Source organism: Cydia fagiglandana, chromosome 3 (assembly GCF_963556715.1).
Source record: "Cydia fagiglandana chromosome 3, ilCydFagi1.1, whole genome shotgun sequence".
Taxonomy (NCBI): domain Eukaryota; kingdom Metazoa; phylum Arthropoda; class Insecta; order Lepidoptera; family Tortricidae; genus Cydia; species Cydia fagiglandana.
This window is the reverse complement of record NC_085934.1, coordinates 15,337,132-15,355,531: the sequence shown is the minus strand read 5'-3', so window position 1 is coordinate 15,355,531 and position 18,400 is coordinate 15,337,132. Positions and strand designations below refer to the sequence as shown.

General features: G+C 41.3%; 1 protein-coding gene across 1 annotated transcript in view; it reads right to left on the bottom strand.

Annotated features, from left to right (window-relative positions):
• Positions 1-18,400, bottom strand: part of LOC134680197 (neuronal acetylcholine receptor subunit alpha-10-like) — an 81,422-nt gene that overhangs the window by 16,283 nt on the left and 46,739 nt on the right. The window contains exons 5-7 of the mRNA XM_063539278.1: positions 15,240-15,374; positions 14,744-14,822; positions 4,393-4,489 (exon numbers count right to left, since the gene is read on the bottom strand). Of these exons, the coding sequence (XP_063395348.1) occupies positions 4,393-4,489; positions 14,744-14,822; positions 15,240-15,374 (311 nt within the window). The remainder of the gene's footprint in view (positions 1-4,392; positions 4,490-14,743; positions 14,823-15,239; positions 15,375-18,400) is intronic.

Sequence of the window (18,400 nt, the reverse complement as noted above, 5' to 3'; positions counted from 1 at the left end):
ATTGTATATTCAAACAAAAAAATAGGTACATACATATTAGATATCTTATCTACACAAAGTTTTTGAAACAAGTTAAAGACTTTTTTTAGATTATGTCTAGATCAATCCGAATTCCGAAGGGATAATAGAAAGGGATTGAACAAACTAAAAAGTTAAAGGAAAGGGTTACATACAAGAAAGGGTTGTTTGGCAAAAAGGATAAGCACTTTACTTGCTGCTTCGCCCAACCTCAACGCATTAGCTAAAGCGTTTGCTTCGAATTAAATGTCCCCCATTTTAATGTCCTAAATGTTTGCATACCATCCAAGTATTTTATGTTTTGTTCCACCATTGTATTTGTTTATTTTATTGCATTTGTTTTGTAAACGTAGGGAAACATGAATAATGCCCCACTTTCATCGTTTTAATTATTTTGTGTAATCAAACGATGAACAGTATTTACGTTACGTGGCTCCAAGGGTAATCCCAGTAAATGGGTTATAATAACTCACAAAAGAAATATAATCTAGTGTTCCATATTACGTACACTTACGGAGTACTCGAGATAGAATATGTATGAAAGATAAGCAAACGTAATTGTATTCCACCACATCAAGTAAGTAAGTACAGTCGTTAACAAAAACTGTTGCATGAAGGGAGAAGTTGTGTCTCTAGTTAACTACATTTTTTAATAATTAGCAATCATGTATAAGGTTCATTTATTTATTTTTCTTCTTAGGCTAGGTCATTTATAACACGAATATAAAAGTAAAATACAAAAACACATAAAAAACAACAATAAGTATAAACACATTATAAAAAATAAGGTTTATTCTTCTTCTTCTTGTCCTTGCCCATATTCCCAGTTCATCTGGGGTCGGGCCTCCTTGTGCAGCGGCGCCAGGACCTTCTGTCCCGGGTTGTCATTGGCGAAATGTCTTGGGCCTTTAGATCCCTCTCGACAGTTGACCACCACGTGGCTGGTGGCCTGCCTCTTCCCCTGGGCTGTGTTTTGATGTTGAGCACAGTCTTTACAGAGTAGCTCTCCTCCCTTCTCATTACGTGGCCATACCAGCGGAGTCTCCCTTCTTTCAGCTTGTCGATTATTGGGGCTACCTTAAAGGATCCTCTGACGTATTCATTTCGGATTTTATCCAAGCGTGTTACCCCACCTGCCCATCTCAGCATCTTCATCTCTGCCGTATGCACTTGTTGTTCGTGCTTCTTAAGTGCAGTCCAGCACTCCGAACCATACAACATGACCGGTCTTACGGCAGTCTTATAGATTTTGCCTTTTGTTTTAGTGGGCATTCTGGTATCGCAAAGTACTCCAGATAATGATCGCCATTTCATCCAGGCTGTGTTGATCCTATGGCTTACATCTTCATCGACTCGTGCATCCGTTGTCAGGACCGACCCGAGATACTTGAAGCGAGTGACTCTGGGTATTGCGGTATTTTCAATGTTTATGTTGCAGCAAAGCTGTTCTGTTCCACCCAGGTCACACTCCATATATTCGGTTTTTGTACGGCTGATTCGCAACCCGTGCCTCTCCAGTTCCCTGAGCCAAATATCCAAGGTTTTCTGTAGTTCAGCCGCCGTTTTCGCTATAAGCACGATATCGTCCGCATACAGCATACACCAAGGTATTTGTGCTTGAAGGCTTCTGGTGATGTAATCCATGCTCAAATTGAATAGCAAAAAATAAGGTTTATTATTATTATTTTATTCATCGTTTTTCTTAGGCTAGGGTTTTTATAATATGAATATAAAAGTAAAATATAAAAACACTTACAAAACAATAAAAAATACATATAAACACATTAAAAAAAACCTAACCTGGGGTGCCGCCAGCAGCGGGGCACGGCCCAAGCTACCGGTGGTCAGGGCTGCAGAGAGAGGAACCGACGTACTATCCGCGCCGTGTCCAAGATCACCGCCTATTATTTATTATTAAGAACATAATTATTGACGCCTCGGCCTCAGCGCACTTCATCTGGCATCGAACCTACACTAAAGCCGAATCATGTGTACCTAGGCGAAAGTCAAAAAAATAAACTAGCTTTCAGCTAAAGTAGGACTCGATAATATTCTAAATTTGTTTGTTAAAATTAAATTTAAAAGTGATCTTTTTCCCATTTATGATACTTTACAGGGTTCCATAGTCTACATATAAGTGTATATCCCTCTGTCTATCAATCATATATAATTTGATGTGGGTATATAATCAATCACGCAGACAAGGAAGTAAAATAAAAACTTAGGCTGCGTTTGATCAAAGATGTGCGATGATGCGTTGCGAGTGTTGCGACTTCTCGCAAGTTGCGAGGGATGTATTTGTTAAGAACTTATAGAATTATCTCTTCATTTGTTTTCCTCGCTCAGCGTGCAGTGATTTTATTGGTTGGAAACGCAGCCTTAATACCTCATAAAAATTAGGGCACATCTCTCGTCACAGCTCAACCATAAAAATTAGGGTAGATACCTTCTCTACATATAAAGTGGAGATGATAATTTTTTTTCGCTTCAATCCTATTATGAAGCTTAGTAAAAGCTTTCAATAGAACTAAAACAAACGTGATCGGTTAAGCTCATTTTTGAGTTTTCACAAAACTCTTCTCTTTTTAGTAAAAATACGTACCTAGAAGTGCTGAAATGTATATTATCTCATACTATATCTCAACTGAACTGAGTTGGGAGCCCATACATTAAAAGTACCCAAATGCAGTTTGGTATACGAAATCTTATTTCAAGAATTACAGTCGACGAGTAGAAAAAGGTATCTTCTCTACTCCTTTTGTTTGTTATGTTATGTTTCCCGTTCAAGGTAGCCTATATTTTTGACGTTCGCGTATATGTGCTCAAATGTGTACAATTGTACATAATGTGGAGTGGGTAACCTAGTGTACCTACGCACTTTGCAGCCAACCTTTGATTAGGTAACAGCTCTCAATACAGCAATTGGTATGTAACAAATAATTTGTTTATTTTAAAGTAACATGATCAAGACAAAAGGAACAAGAAACAGTTTTCTGACTGTACCGACATACTCAAAGTGACTATTTTCATAAGGTACCAATTTCATATAAAATGTAGGGCGAACTACGGGAAGGGTCTAGGCCGCAAGGGAGCCCTCTGAAAATTGTCATAAAGCATGCCGCCACTAAATAGGAGTGTTCTCTTTTGTATCTTTTGTATGTCCCGTGTAATATTTCTCTGCTCTTGTGATAACATTGTGTATCCGGATGTATTAACAGTATTTGTAAACACCTACAGTATCATAATTTAGTTAAGTGTATTTAGGAAGGCACAAGTCGAAATTTAATTAGTCACTCCTCGTGCGTGTGAAGCTCAGTCAGACGAAATCAATCCCCCCGTTAAGGACTTAATTGAGCATTATTAGCAAACCCTTAAAAAGTCGATTAAGAATTTACCTACGTTGTTGTGAATACGGAAGATCGTAAAGTATGAACGTATAGGAAGGAGAAGGGTAGGAGGTTTTAGGTACGTTACCAAAAAACACAGATTTCCATGAAAATCTTGTTGCTTAATTCATGATGCTGATCAGCAGAACTACAAAAACCTAGAGGCTAAACTCAAAATGCAAAATTGAATGCCATACGAATAAATAAATAAATTTATTAGAGGTTCAAAAAAGAAGCAGGGAAAACAGATGATGGAAAATAATATACATATAATGTACATGGGGAAATCCGATTTCTTCCGCTACATTTGCCGCGGCCACTGCAGGGGGGATATCACGAATGTCTCTCGCTCAGTGCTCCTTTGCAATTAAGTACGGATCCTGGATAGCGTACGGATCATACGCCGATTCCTCCATTGCAGTAATTAAGAGGCAAATAGTGAATCCTACTCGCCACCACCACCGTCAGATAAGTATGGCGAGTAAAAGTGGTATAAAGGCGTTATCATGCCTTGAGTTCTTATTTTAAATATGATTCTTGTCGGTTTTCAATGATTCACTGTTAGTTTTATTAGACTTATATCGACCGGGATATGAACCGTGATTACTTTTTGTATTGTTTTCGAGCTCCCGATATTTCGACGCAGTTACATGCATCTTATTCACGGGTAACTCCGTGGAAATATCGGGAGCTCGAAAACAATACAAAAGGTAATCACGGTTCATATCCCGGTCGATATAAGTCTGAATGTTTATTATGCTTAAACCTTACCTTCTTTACCTATAGACCGACCGCTTAAATGAGTCCTTGCCTGCGTGGTACGGGGCGACGGGGTAGGACGACTAAGGGTGGCGGGGAATGTGCGAGCGGCAGGCGTACGGCGCCCGCACCTACCCCGCCGTCCTTAGTCATCATACCCCGTCGCCCCCGTACCGCGCAGGCGAGGACTCATTTAAGCGGTCAGTCTATAATAGTCGTTATACCTTACCTTGGCGTCCACATCGAAGTTGATGCAGAGCAGCCGCGCGAGCCGCTGCAGCACGAGCTCGCGCAGCGCGGCCGGCACCGGCTGCCCTCTCACTCCTCTACGAAAAACACACGACTTTACACACCAAGGACACCACAACTATTTACAGGTATTTAATCGTGCCAACCGATTTCACTCAACAATATCATATCATCAAATTAATCCAACCTTCTTAAGGATTACTCACACTACACCGGGTCGGGCCCGGGTCGAGGCGTCCGACGTGTCATTTTCTGTGACGGCTGATCGGTGATCACGTGGTGCTTTCTTTAGAAAACTAAGCGCCGAAAGCTCCGGCCTGGACACGGCCTGATCTAACGTGAGACATCCTTTACTCACGCTAGACTGGGTCGGGCCCGGGCCGAAGCGTCCGACGTGTCATTTTCTGTGACGGCTGATCGGTGATCACGTGGTGCTTTCTTTAGAAAACTAAGCGCCGAAAGCTCCGGCCTGGACACGGCCTGATCTAACGTGAGACATCCTTTACTCACGCTAGACTGGGTCGGGCCCGGGCCGAAGCGTCCGACTTGTCATCTTCTAATGACGACTGATCGGTGATCACGTGGTGCTTTCTTTAGAAAACTAAGCGCCGAAAGCTCCGGCCTGGACACGGCCTGATCTAACGTGAGACATCCTTTACTCACGCTAGACTGGGTCGGGCCCGGGCCGAAGCGTCCGACTTGTCATCTTCTAATGACGACTGATCGTTGATCACGTGGTGTTTTCCTTAGAAATGAAGCGCCAGGAGCTTAGGCCCGGCCCCCGTCTAGCGAGAGTCATCCTTTATGTAAGGATAATGGCATGGCATCAGCTTGTCACACATGTTGGTAACAAGGATGCATTAGGCTAACTTAATATTAGTTAATACGTGTACATAAAAAACCTCAGCATTTTTTTCGGCCGACCGTATACTATAATAAGTTATCATAGCAATATAAATACGGTCTTATAAATACGCGTTGTCATGTTACAACAAGCCGCGGTCTGATGAAGATCGGGTCTCTATTGTTTCCCAAAAAGTTTTAAGTCATAAAGTATTGTTTGCCCGCATTATCGTTAGTCATAATTTATTTGGTTCAGAAACACCTCACTTTTCATGATTGCCATAAAACAAACCTAACCTAACCTATAGGATAACCTTACGAAAATCCTAAAAAGTGAACGGTTTATGACTTAAAAACTTTATGGGAACCATAGGGACCCCGATAATGATTAAATGTTTAACAGGTTCTTCTTTTTCTTCTTAGTCGTGCACTCTTGACAGAGTGGTCGTGGTCATGTCACGGTCGATTTCTGCGCCACCGCAGCTCTTGCGATCTGTCGCCATATGGCTCTGTTTTTGGTGGAGTGGGAGCAATCGTTGACTGAATTTCCTGTGATGGACTTAATGAGGTCTGTCCATCGTGTTGGGGAGCGGCCACGAGATCTTTTGCCCTCGACTCTCCCTTGCACTACTAAGCGTTCCATGGAGTCCTCGTTACGAGAGATGATGTCCGATGTATAACAGGTAGGTATGTGTAAACGTGGCCCTTGGAATATCTACGAAACATCTTCAACCAACATCTTTATCTTTGCGTTCGTAGGTAGAAACCTAGTGTTAAAATTAACATCCCGAGTTATTACAGGATTATCTCCGTGGCTCACTGCTGTTTACACTACATTTATGCTTCAAAGGGCAGTGAGCCCTTAAACGGCGCTCTCTCACTAAATGCAGAGACCCGGAACTAATAATGATAATACATACGCATCAACGCTCTGTAGGACAAATATAATTTACTTAATGCCGACATTTGGGGAACGATATTAAACGTGAAGGCTGAGTAGGATATACATTCATGCTTATTTTTACCAGTTATCTTAGTTACCTATATTACGTAGCCTTTCGACCGAGTAAAAGTCTAAATTTATTTCAAAAGTAACATTACCAGGCCCTTACAGGTTTACGTGTGTTAACAACATTAAAAGTATTGTTATATAAATCTACTAGCGACCCGCCCCAGCTTCGCACGGGTTAACAAATTATACACCTAAACCTTCCTCAAGAATCACGCTATTGATAGGTAAAAACCGCATGCGGTTTTCAGTAGTTTTTGAGTTTATCGCGAACAAACATACAAACACACAAACAGACAGACGCGGCGGGGGACTTTGTTTTATAAGGTATAGTGATAATGTTAACTTTTCCATGGAAAATCTCTTCTGAACCGTTACAAATGATATCATTTTCTGGTAAGTATTATATTTTTCCATCAAGATCTATTTTTTCATACACAGTCCGCGGTGCTGCTAACGCGGAACCAAATTCAATTTTAACAACTTGTTAATACGCTTTTCAACTGGTTTTGATACGACCTTAACGATCATCTTGGTGATTGGGGCGCATAGACACAAGTCAACAGAAGACTTAAGGTGACAGTCCATTTCCAACGACAGCTGCATTACTGTTCATTTTACTATGGAAATTGACAATAACAGCGACGCGTTCAGTACTAGGAGTGCAGCTGCGGTTAGAAATGGAATGTTACCATTAATCACAACCTACATACAGCACGCATACAACACACAACTCTCTCTCGACTTCATCTCTTAGGCACCAATCCGCGTGAGCGATCTTCAAGGTCATATTAAAATAAGATCAAAACCGTAACAAGTTGATAAATCTAAATTGGACTCCCAATTTCGTGCTCCGATGTTCAACCAATAAATATAGCCTTCGGATTTTAGTACAGGACATATGTTGTACTCAGGTGTGTCGAACGGCTAGGCATTTTTTATCACATCCGGTGCTAAATCATTAGTGACATAGAAAATCCCTCACGTGACATGACGTGACAGCAAAAGAGATAAATGATCCGCTTCTAGGCCGCGTCGTATCTACTCGTAATGTTGGGAATAATGTTATGCAAATCCTTTTAGTGATAGACCTTTTAGGGACCTTGTCTTGAAGTACTACGAAAGAGGTTATAAACTTTCAGTGGGAACTGCTTACATAGCTTAAACTTCATCTTTGTTCGTACATATGTAATCTAAATATTTCTTGACTACATATAATATTAGGTACCTATGATGTAGGTGCATGCATTATATAGTACATTACGTTACAGGTGCGAAAAGTAGGAAATTCGCAACGAGTGGCTATATATTGAAACACGATCCAAGGGAGTGTTTTAAACGACACGAATGCGAATTATCTTTTCGCACGTGTATTGTACAACGTTTACATAATATTATGGCCCTTTAAATTTTCGACATATGCACGTATTGTGCCAATTACCACACTAGGGCGGTAAATTAGTTAATTATATATACTGTAAAATTACTTATGTACGTACAAATAAAATTATTTGTACGTACGGAAGCGCTGGTGGCCTAGCGGTGAGTTCAAACCCCGGCTCGTACCAATGAGTTTTTCGGAACTTATGTACGAAATATCATTTGATATTTACCAGTCTCTTTTCGGTGAAGGAAAACATCGTGGGGAAACCGGACTTATCCCAATAAGGCCTAGTTTACCCTCTGGGTTGGAAGGTCAGATGGCAGTCGCTTTCGTAAAAACTAGTGCCTACGTCAAATCATGGGATTAGTTGTCAAGCGGACCCCAGGCTCTCATGAGCCGTGGCGAAATGCCGGGATAACGCGAGGAAGAAGAAGTACAAATATAATTATTTACAAAGTCTAAATTATATCATTTAGTGAGATTGAGTAATTAATTACAACTCCAAAACTATAGATACACATCGTAATAGCTAATTACCGGGCGCGTTTAACCCGCGTGAGTTTAATAGAGTTGAATTTAGTTCCTGGTTCCTAAACGTTTGCGATTACACAAAGTCAAACACCGTGTATAATTAGATGAATGAAAGTAAGTAGGGACTACTAGGGAATATTTAAAAGTTTATCTAATTAATTTCAAGGATTTGCTTATTACTTGCGCTAGACAAATATAACATGTGTAATTAATAAGGTCAAAAAGAATAGATAAGCTACATACTTGTTTTTTAGACTATCAGATAACTAATCGAATTCGTTTGTGACACGAGAATTATAAAACTAACTAAATACCTCCTTTTTTTTTAATAAAAAATCATTTATTTACATACAATATATATACAGTGGTACAACTAAACGTTATACAGTGGTCAATATTAAACTTGAAAGGTCCAGCCTGATGAAGTCTACGCTCCGACCTACTCGAGCCCATGTTCAAAACCCCGAAAGCTTTCAACTCGAGCTCTCTAACCGCTTTGCTTGCCTAGAGAACTTGGCTTCAGTGGACGAAATCAACGACGGGCTAGTGGAAACTGTCCACACAGTAGGGTCTAAGTTTTTTAGACCCCGCCGTAAAGATAGACCTCAGAAATTGACCGAGCAAACCTTAAACCTCATGGCTGAACGACGCTCGCTAAAGTTGCAGTCTCCCGATGACGCGAAGTCATATAGGCAACTCAATAGACGTATATCTAAGTCCTTGCGACATGATCTGCGTCTCTTTAATACTAACCGTATTAAAGAGACTATTGAGCGAAACCAACGCTCCAAAGTGTTCGCAAAGGACAAGTCTATTGGGCAAAGCCAGCTGACGAAGCTGAAACGGGAAGATGGCAGCATAGCGTCGAGCAAAGCGGAGGTTTTAGGCGAGATCGAGAGGTTCTATGGACAGTTATACACTTCGATCGCAAAGCCCGTCGACAGCTTGGTAGGAGATCCAAGAGCCAAGCTGTCCCGACATTATACCGAAGATATCCCGGACATCAGTCTGTACGAGATTAGGATGGCCCTGAAGCAGCTTAAGAACAACAAGGCGCCGGGCAAAGACGGAATCACTTCAGAGCTTCTGAGAGCGGGTGGAACACCGGTACTTAAAGTCCTCCAGAAGCTCTTTAATTCCGTCTTGTGCGAGGGCAAAACGCCTGAAACATGGAATAGAGGCGAGGTGGTGCTGTTTTTCAAAAAAGGTGATAACAGCCTATTGAAGAACTACAGACCCATCACGCTTCTCAGCCATGTCTATAAGCTGTTTTCAAGGGTCATCACGAACCGTCTCGAACACAGACTTGATGACTTCCAGCCTCCCGAACAAGCCGGGTTTCGAAAAGGCTATAGTACCATAGACCACATCCATACGCTGCGGCAAGTTATACAGAAGACCGAAGAGTATAACTTACCATTATGCTTAGCGTTTGTGGACTATGAGAAAGCCTTCGATTCGGTGGAAACATGGGCGGTGCTTGAGTCTCTTCAGCGATGCCATATTGACTATCGGTACATCGAAGTGTTGAAGTATTTGTATAGTAACACCACCATGTCGGTCCGAGTACAGGAGCAGAGCACGAAGGCGATTCCATTGCAAAGAGGCGTAATATTTCATATATTTCATATTTCATATATTTTATTCATAATAGTTCGTATTACATGTCAAAAATATTGTTTACAAGAAATTATTTACAAAATAAGATTTGTAACATTTTACATTTATAATAATATGATATACAATTAAAAATTAAATATAAATCTAAGTTTGGGTACTTATTTTGTACTCCATAAACTCATTAAAGCTGTAAAAAGTGTGCTCGATAAGCCATCGTTTCAGTTGTATTTTAAAGCTCATTAATGACGGCGCATTCGTGACATGACTCGGCAGTCTGTTGTACACAGTCGGCCCCATCACGTGGGTTAGTTTCGCTGACTTGGCTAACCTATGCTTAACACCCAGGAGCCTGTGGGCATTCCGCAAGTTACGACAGTGCACGTCAGCTCCTCTCGCGTATTCATTAAGGTGGCATCGCACATAGACAGCTACTTGGTATATGACTACAGAGGGCAGCGTGAGTATCTGGAGGTCCTTAAAGAGTGGTTTTGCAGATGTATTTTGTCCTACCTGTACAATCGCTCGGACGGCTCTTTTCTGCATTCGGAAGACACGCTCCCATTCGGCAGCGCGGCCCCACAGCTCCGCACCGTATTGGAGGATCGAGTGCACAGTGGCAAAATAGCAGGACCTCACCACATCCCTGGGCACCACCCTTGCCAGGCGTCGCAGTGCGAAGCAGGCACCCGCCAGTTTGTTACAAACTTTCATAGTGTGTGCTTCCCACTGGAGGCCCCTATCAAGTTCAATGCCCAGAAATGCGGCGCTTTGGACCCGGTCTATTCTGACACGGTCCACGAGTACCACTAGATCTCTAGGATCTCTTCCAGCAAGATTGAAATGGAGGAAATTGGTCTTTTTTAAGTTAAGTGCTAAGCCGTTCACACTGAAATACCGCGATACCTGACTAGCAACTTCATTTAGGCGCTGCTCGAGTTCATCTATATTGGGTGCGGATACTACAACAGCGACGTCATCGGCATACATATAAGCTTCTCCCGCTGTTATTGCTTCCGGAAGGTCATTTAGAAGCAGCGAGAAAAGTATATTCGACACCGACGACCCTTGTGCAACTCCCATTGCCGTCGATATCGCTTCCGATCTCACTCTGCCCCCGTCACCTACCACTGCCTGGGACCTACCATGAAGCATATCTGTTAAGAGTGCGTGCGCTTTACCTCTAATGCCATAGTGGCGCAGTTTGACAGCGAGCACGCTGTGGTCAGCAACATCGAACGCCTTCGACAGGTCACAGCATAACAGAGCGACCTGCCGGCCCTGTTCGCGAGCACCCACAACACAGCGCACCAGCTCACGCGTCATCCCGCAAGTCGAGCGGCCCGCGCGGTAGGCATATTGCCGCGCAGACAGAGCGTCTGTAGCCGTAAGAAAATCCGTTAGTCGCGAGCTGAGGCCATTTTCGAACACCTTAGCCACCGCTGGAATTATGGAGACGGGTCTGTATCCATCAATGTTTTCTCTTTTTCCTTTTCCCTTAAACACAGGTGAAATTTTACTTGTTTTAAGGGATGAGGGATAGACTCCTTCGAAAATGCATTGATTATACAGATCCGCCAGCACAGGTGATAGGGGAGTGGCAGCGATATATATGAGCTCCATAGAAATATCGTATAGATCTTTAGTGGCTTTGTGTGGGATGTTTTTGGTGATTATTCGAAACACCTCAGCTACAGAGAACGGACGGAGGAGCAGGCTACAATCAGCCGGCGCGCGGGCAAGGCTCAGCGCGGCGCTCACCTGCGGCAAGTCGGCGCTCGGTGCTCCACATGCCGCCGCCGCGGACGCAAACCGTTTGTTCATAGCACTCGCAGCGTCCTGTTTCGATGCAAAACTGGTCCCGTCTGAGTCTACGACAACATCAAAAAAATCTGCCAGAGGGCGTGAGGTTCTGCCCCGTTCCTTATTTACAATTTGCCACATGGATTTGGAGGCACTTTGGCTCATTTTTATAGTATTTTTATAATGGTCGTATTTTGTCTGCCTAACGAGCTCGTTATACCTCTTATGTGTACTGTCGATTATTTGTTTTAGGCGTTCATTATTTGGAAACACATTGCCAATTTTAATAATATCAAATAAAAATAGTTTTAAATTGAGAATGTCATCTGATACCCAGGATTGATTCTTACGATTATACAATTTAAATGGAAAGCAACTGTCAAAGTGATATTTAATAATATTTATAGTAGATGACGCCATCTGCGCAGCCGTGCGTCCACGGCGATTCCACAAATCGTTCCAGTTTATACTGAATAATGCTTTTATGAAGGAAGTTCGGTTCGCATGAGTAAATGCGCGTGCCAACCGCGCCGGCGCCGGTGGCGCGCGAGCCTGGTACATCACCTCGCAGCGCACCGCGTGATGATCACTAATGTTTGTAGCCACAGGAGACGCATGCGTTACATCGGGCCGGCAGTTAGTATATACATGGTCTAAACACGTAGCCGAATGACTGCTAATCCTAGTATAAAAATCTACAATACATCTAAAATTGTATACAGCTAGTAAATCAATCAAATTATTCCTAGAAGGGTCATCATTTAAAAAATCAATATTCATGTCGCCTACAATAATGCAATCCTTATCATAATCCGCGATCTTAGCGAGCACACTTTCTAAGCGAGTCATAAATTCATTGGCGGTTATACTATTTGTCCGATAAATACACACAACAATAAGATTTAGGTCTAGTAATTCTATCGCGGATATTTCGCAATAAAGTTCGTTTGAAAGTTGCTGTATGTCTGTTATTTCGACTGCTTTGACGGAATTTTTAACAAAAATGCACGAACCACCGTGAATTGCTTGTCTTCTACAAAAATGCGATATTAAACAATAGCCATCTAAATGTATACATGCAATTTTATCATCCGTCAGCCAGTGCTCCGTAAAAGCCACTATGTCACTATTTAGGTCAGTTTTCAATAGCACTTCCAATCTCTCCGTCTTATTGTTAAGAGATTGGACGTTTTGTTGACTAATCACAACCTTACTGTAAGGCAGGGAGACGTTATCTCTCCGAAACTGTTTACTGCCGTAATGGAAGACACCTTCAAGCTTCTGGAATGGCAAGGACTTGGCATCAACATCAACGGCGAATACATCACTCACCTTCGGTTTGCCGACGATATCGTAGTCTTGGCAAAGTCGATGGAGGAACTCAGCATGATGCTCGATGACCTCAACCGAGTTTCACAACGGGTGGGCTTGAAAATGAACATGGACAAGACGAAACTTATGTCAAATGCCAATGTTGTGCCCATCCCAGTCTCTGTTGGGAACTCGGTACTCGAAGTTGTTGACTCGTACATCTACCTAGGACAAGTAGTCCAATTAGGTAGGTCCAACTTCGAGAAGGAGGTCAACCGCCGAATCCAACTCGGTTGGGCAGCGTTCGGGAAACTACGTAATGTCTTTTCGTCCGACATACCTCAGTGCCTCAAGACGAAAGTCTTTAATCAATGTGTTTTACCAGCGATGACTTACGGCTCCGAAACGTGGTCTTTCACTATCGGCCTCATCTCAAAATTCAAAGTCGCTCAACGAGCTATGGAGAGGGCTATGCTCGGAGTTTCTCTGCGTGATCGAATCAGAAATGAGGAGATCCGTAGACGAACTAAAGTCACCGACATAGCTCACCGGATTAGCAAGCTGAAGTGGCAATGGGCAGGCCACATTGCGCGCAGAGAAGATGGCCGATGGGGTCGAAAAGTGCTCGAGTGGAGACCACGGACTAGCAAACGCAGCGTAGGACGTCCACCCACAAGATGGACGGACGACCTTGTTAAAGCCGCCGGAAGACGCTGGATGCGGGTGGCTTCCAACCGGTACGAATGGAGGTCCAAGGGGGAGGCCTATGTTCAGCAGTGGACGTCTTATGGCTGAGATGATGATGATGATGATGACAACTAAACGAAATTAATAACTACCTACTTAATTCCACAAACTTCGATATCTAAGTTCTAAGTTCTATACAAAAAAATCGAAGTCGTGCAACACTCGGCAGGTTAAATATAATTTGGGAAACCTAGTACAACTTAATGAATATTTATTTTATTTTATTTTCAGCATGTAGTAAAAGTGCATACCCAATTTATGAATAATTTTAGTGGGTATACACGCTTTTGTAGCTGCAGATGCAGATGTACATGTCGCTCGCAAGAATCGTAAGTAAATATAAAATCAATTTACATATATGTTCCATATATCGTTGTCTAATACAAGTCTTATTAATGGTGACAGTCCATTTCCAACGACAGCTGCACTACTGTTCCTTTTACTATGGAAATTGACAATGACAGCGACGCGTTCAGTAGGTACCGGTAGTGCAGCAGCTGCGGTTAGAAATGGAATGTTACCATAAGTTTATTGTTAAGTTGTGTAAGAATGCCCTATACATATAATAATTATTTATTTACATAAAGACCAATCAAAGCTTTATTCATTATATTGATGTGTATTCATCCCATAAATCTGTTTTTTAGGGTTCCGTACCCAAAGGGTAAAACGGGACCCTATTACTAAGACTTCGCTGTCCGTCCGTCCGTCCGTCCGTCAGTCTGTCACCAGGCTGTATCTCACGAACCGTGATAGCTATAAAGTTGAAATTTTCACAGATGATGTATTTCTGTTGCCGCTATAACAACAAATACTAAAAACAGAATAAAATTAAGATTTAAATGGGGCTCCCATACAACAAACGTGATTTTTGACCAAAGTTAAGCAACGTCGGGAGTGGTCAGTACTTGGATGGGTGACCGTTTTTTTTTTGCTTTTTTTTTTGTTTTTTTTTGCATTATGGTACGGAACCCTTCGTGCGCGAGTCCGACTCGCACTTGCCCGGTTTTTTCTTTTGTTAAAAAAAACATTATTGAAATCGAGTGCGAACATAAAATAGTAGTAGCATAGACAAATTCAACTCGCCTGTAGGATATATTTAGAGTGACCACGGAGAGGGAGGCCGAGAACGATACTAGACACGTACTAACTCCGTAATACAGACCTGAGAACAAATAAAGTCCATTAAAACTTGTGACTTTTTTATTGACATCAAGTGTTTGTGGATTCCGCTAGATCCATTGTGTCATGAGTTACTAGTTCATTTTAGCACAAAAGTAGACTACTTACTTAGTTCTGTTCAGTATCGATTAGTTAGGTACTAATTTACCTCAAGCTTATTAAAAGTTTTAACTACTTACTTCAGACTTATAAATGTGTTTGCATTGAATTTATTACGCAAATACTATTTGACAAAAGTTAATGTCGAATAGTTATTTTCTTTCGAATTAATCTTCAAGGATCCTAGCCAAGATGACAATCATACATCGACAAACGTCAACCGAAAAATACATTATTTACTTAAGTTTCGACTGGCGTTTTCTATCGTCGATTGTTTCTTAGCTAGGAATCCAGTACTTACTAATAAGTGGAGTCTTCTCTGTTGGTGGCAAGGTGTCCCTGATGGTCATGAGAAACACCGTCATGGAGAGTAGTGCACTGATCCCCAAGGTCACCTTCTCGCCAGACTCCGACGGTACGTAGAACACGAGAAGAGCTGCCAGTAAAAAAAACCTTAGTTCTCAGGCAAAAAAATCTTACGCTAGTTTATAGTATTTTTAAAACTGTGTAAATACGCTGAAAAGTGTCAATTCAATACAATTTTGTGAGATTTAGCGTATTTAAGTTATAAATTATATGGAAATTCGAGTTTGAAAAACACTATAATGATCGCCACTGTTTGGCAATTAGCAGTTAAATATTTAAGCTCTTTAACCGTAAAACTATCATGTTGGTCCAACTCTCTAAAGTAGTCTAAAGCATTTTCAAACTGCCACATAAACATTAAAGCTAATAAAATATGAATGTGTCATAAATACGCTGCCTAACAAAAGTTACCGCTTTTGTTAATAAAGTTAAGGATATTCACCTGATTTTTAATAGTAAGTATCTTAGGACATCGGTCAAAACTATCTCAGCTGTAGAAAATCGTTTATAGGAAATTCTAATCGACATTAAACATGTACGGAAATGATGATGTGACTTGTTGACCGATCTGTCGTCTCGATAAGTATTTTTCAATTGTTGTTTGTCCCAGGATTTTACTGAATCACAATGCGTATACCATGACTCTTTCTGGCACGAAATGTGTTGAACTGACAAGTGTCGCAAGCATTTTGGCTCAGCGAAAATCCTGCAGTATGAAAATTGTGGGTAACGAAATACCCCAATATTCATAACATTCGGGAACAGAAAAGGCGAAACAAAACGTAACTTGTGTACAGAGTACAGAATGTTTTATTTACCAGGTGTGAAACAAAAACTATTAAACTAATATAATTTATGATATGATTTATTGATAGCAGAAAGTTTGTAAGATATGTACAAGTACCTTCACAGATTGACAGATAAATACCTTTGCCCGCTTCAACTCACCCCAGCCAATAACCCAAAACTTTGTTTACCAAACGATTTGTTTCAATGCCACTCGTAAAACTTTCCAATAAATTACACTTTCGCAAAAGTAAATTGTATCAATCCAAGTATGAATACGTTTGAATTATGGATCGGGATCTTGAAACTGACTCAAATTTAAATCGTTACTCGTAAGTCCGCGGATGATTTTACTAACGTAAGCTTGGATCAGGTTTAAAATATAGGTAGGTACCTGCCACGAAAGCAAGTTTAAGGGGCTTACGATTCAGACTAGACGAACCTCTCGCACTAAACAGATACGGGTATGGGTATGGTCTCAGAATAAATAATAGTACTAGGTATGTACAGAAGACTCACTCTCTAACAAAACGCGTCTGTCACGAACAGCACAGATATGGCCGCTAGGTGGCGACAGCGCCACGCGCGGCTTATGGCAAACCCCAAAATTGGGGTCGAACGGATGTATTTTTAGCTACCTGTAGCAAAGCGACGAAATCGCGGAGTGAGCCACGCCTGGTATGGTTTCTATTTTTTCGTGAGTAGAATAAAGTCTAAGAAGAATAAAAACGTAGGTACGCTGTACGCTACACGTAGGCATAAAACTGCCGACCCTAAAATTTAAACTGTCTGGTTGTAACGGAGCCCCCAACAATTGCGTACTTCTTTTATTACCTACCCTGATCTAAAACTGCGACCGTCACTCGACTGCCTACTTCCATGTTATGTATGGTCAGTCAAATTGAACTCTGACCCACTGTTGGACTATATAACAATCCTATGGTTTCCCATTCACATATCTGTGTACTATCACTAAACAACCAAATTATAATTAAAGTGATAAGTAGGTAATCAGAATTAAAAAAGAATAAATCGGTATTTATATACATAAGAAGTATAAATATACATTTTTTATTAGTAGTACCTATCATAGGGAAATAATACATATATGTATAGCCAGTGTGCCCAGGTGTGGGAAAAAATTCACTGCTCTGTCTTTCTGAAGCATGCGCTGGAGATTCATAGTGGAGATGTCATCAAATCCCGACGATTTTTAAGGTAACATCTTTTAAAAAAACGTGTTGACAAATTCAATTAATAATCAATTGTACCAATAAATAGAGCACTGTTTTAAAAATATTAGTATTACTTGATACTGTAAATCAATTACCTTCTGCTGGATATTCCCGAGCCTGGTTCGAGCAGCGCCTGATGGAATGATGCGTTTGTACGCGAGCGATGATTAATGATTTGTAGTCGTTACATTTATTTTCGAGCTTAGATACCTACACTAATGCTTTTTCTATATTATATACTCAACATAATATGAAAAACTCTTATACATAATTTACTGGAACTTGAATTTGGACCATATTTGTAAGTTGTGGACTAAAGTTACCTGATTTTCGGTACCTATATTAGTAAAATCCTCAATGACGCTTGGTTTAAGACACTCGCAAGTAAGCGAGCCAAGCGTCATCAGCAGTGGCGGATTTGCAGTCTTTGCCGCCCTAGGCCCCAGGCTCTGTAACCGCCCCTTTCTCAGCACCCATCATATTGACTACATTTTGAGTTATTTTTTGTTATCATTAGCGAATTTTTTGTCGCTCCAAAAAACTTGCCGCTGTAGGCCCGGGCCTACTTGGCCTTAGGGCAAATCCGCCACTGGTCATCAGCCCGACATCAGTTGCCACGGCCAAATTACACCTGTCTGTTATGCGGTCGTGGTTGCCGCTCCCGTATTGGCTTATACAGCCATGAAAAACGTTGTCGTCCTGCCTGACACTGTTTGTATAATCTGCAATATACTGACAGGCCTATGACGATGATGATATTAGGGTCAAAAACAAAACTGTGTTCGCGTCTTTCCTGTAGACATACACAAGAGTTAAGGGCTATAAAGGTTAATTTTCTTATTTAACCCTTATCCACGTGAAAAGGTCCTCCTTTTATTCAGAGAACTGTGATAAAATCATAACTTACATGCCCACAAGCTGTTAACTATTGCCCACAGGAGAGAAAATGTACAGTTCGCGCGAACACGCTAGTTTTCTTTCCTGTGGGCAATAGTTAACAGCTTGTGGGCATGTAAGTAATGATTTTATAATAGTTCTCTAAATAAAAGGAGGACCTTTTCACGTGGATAAGGGT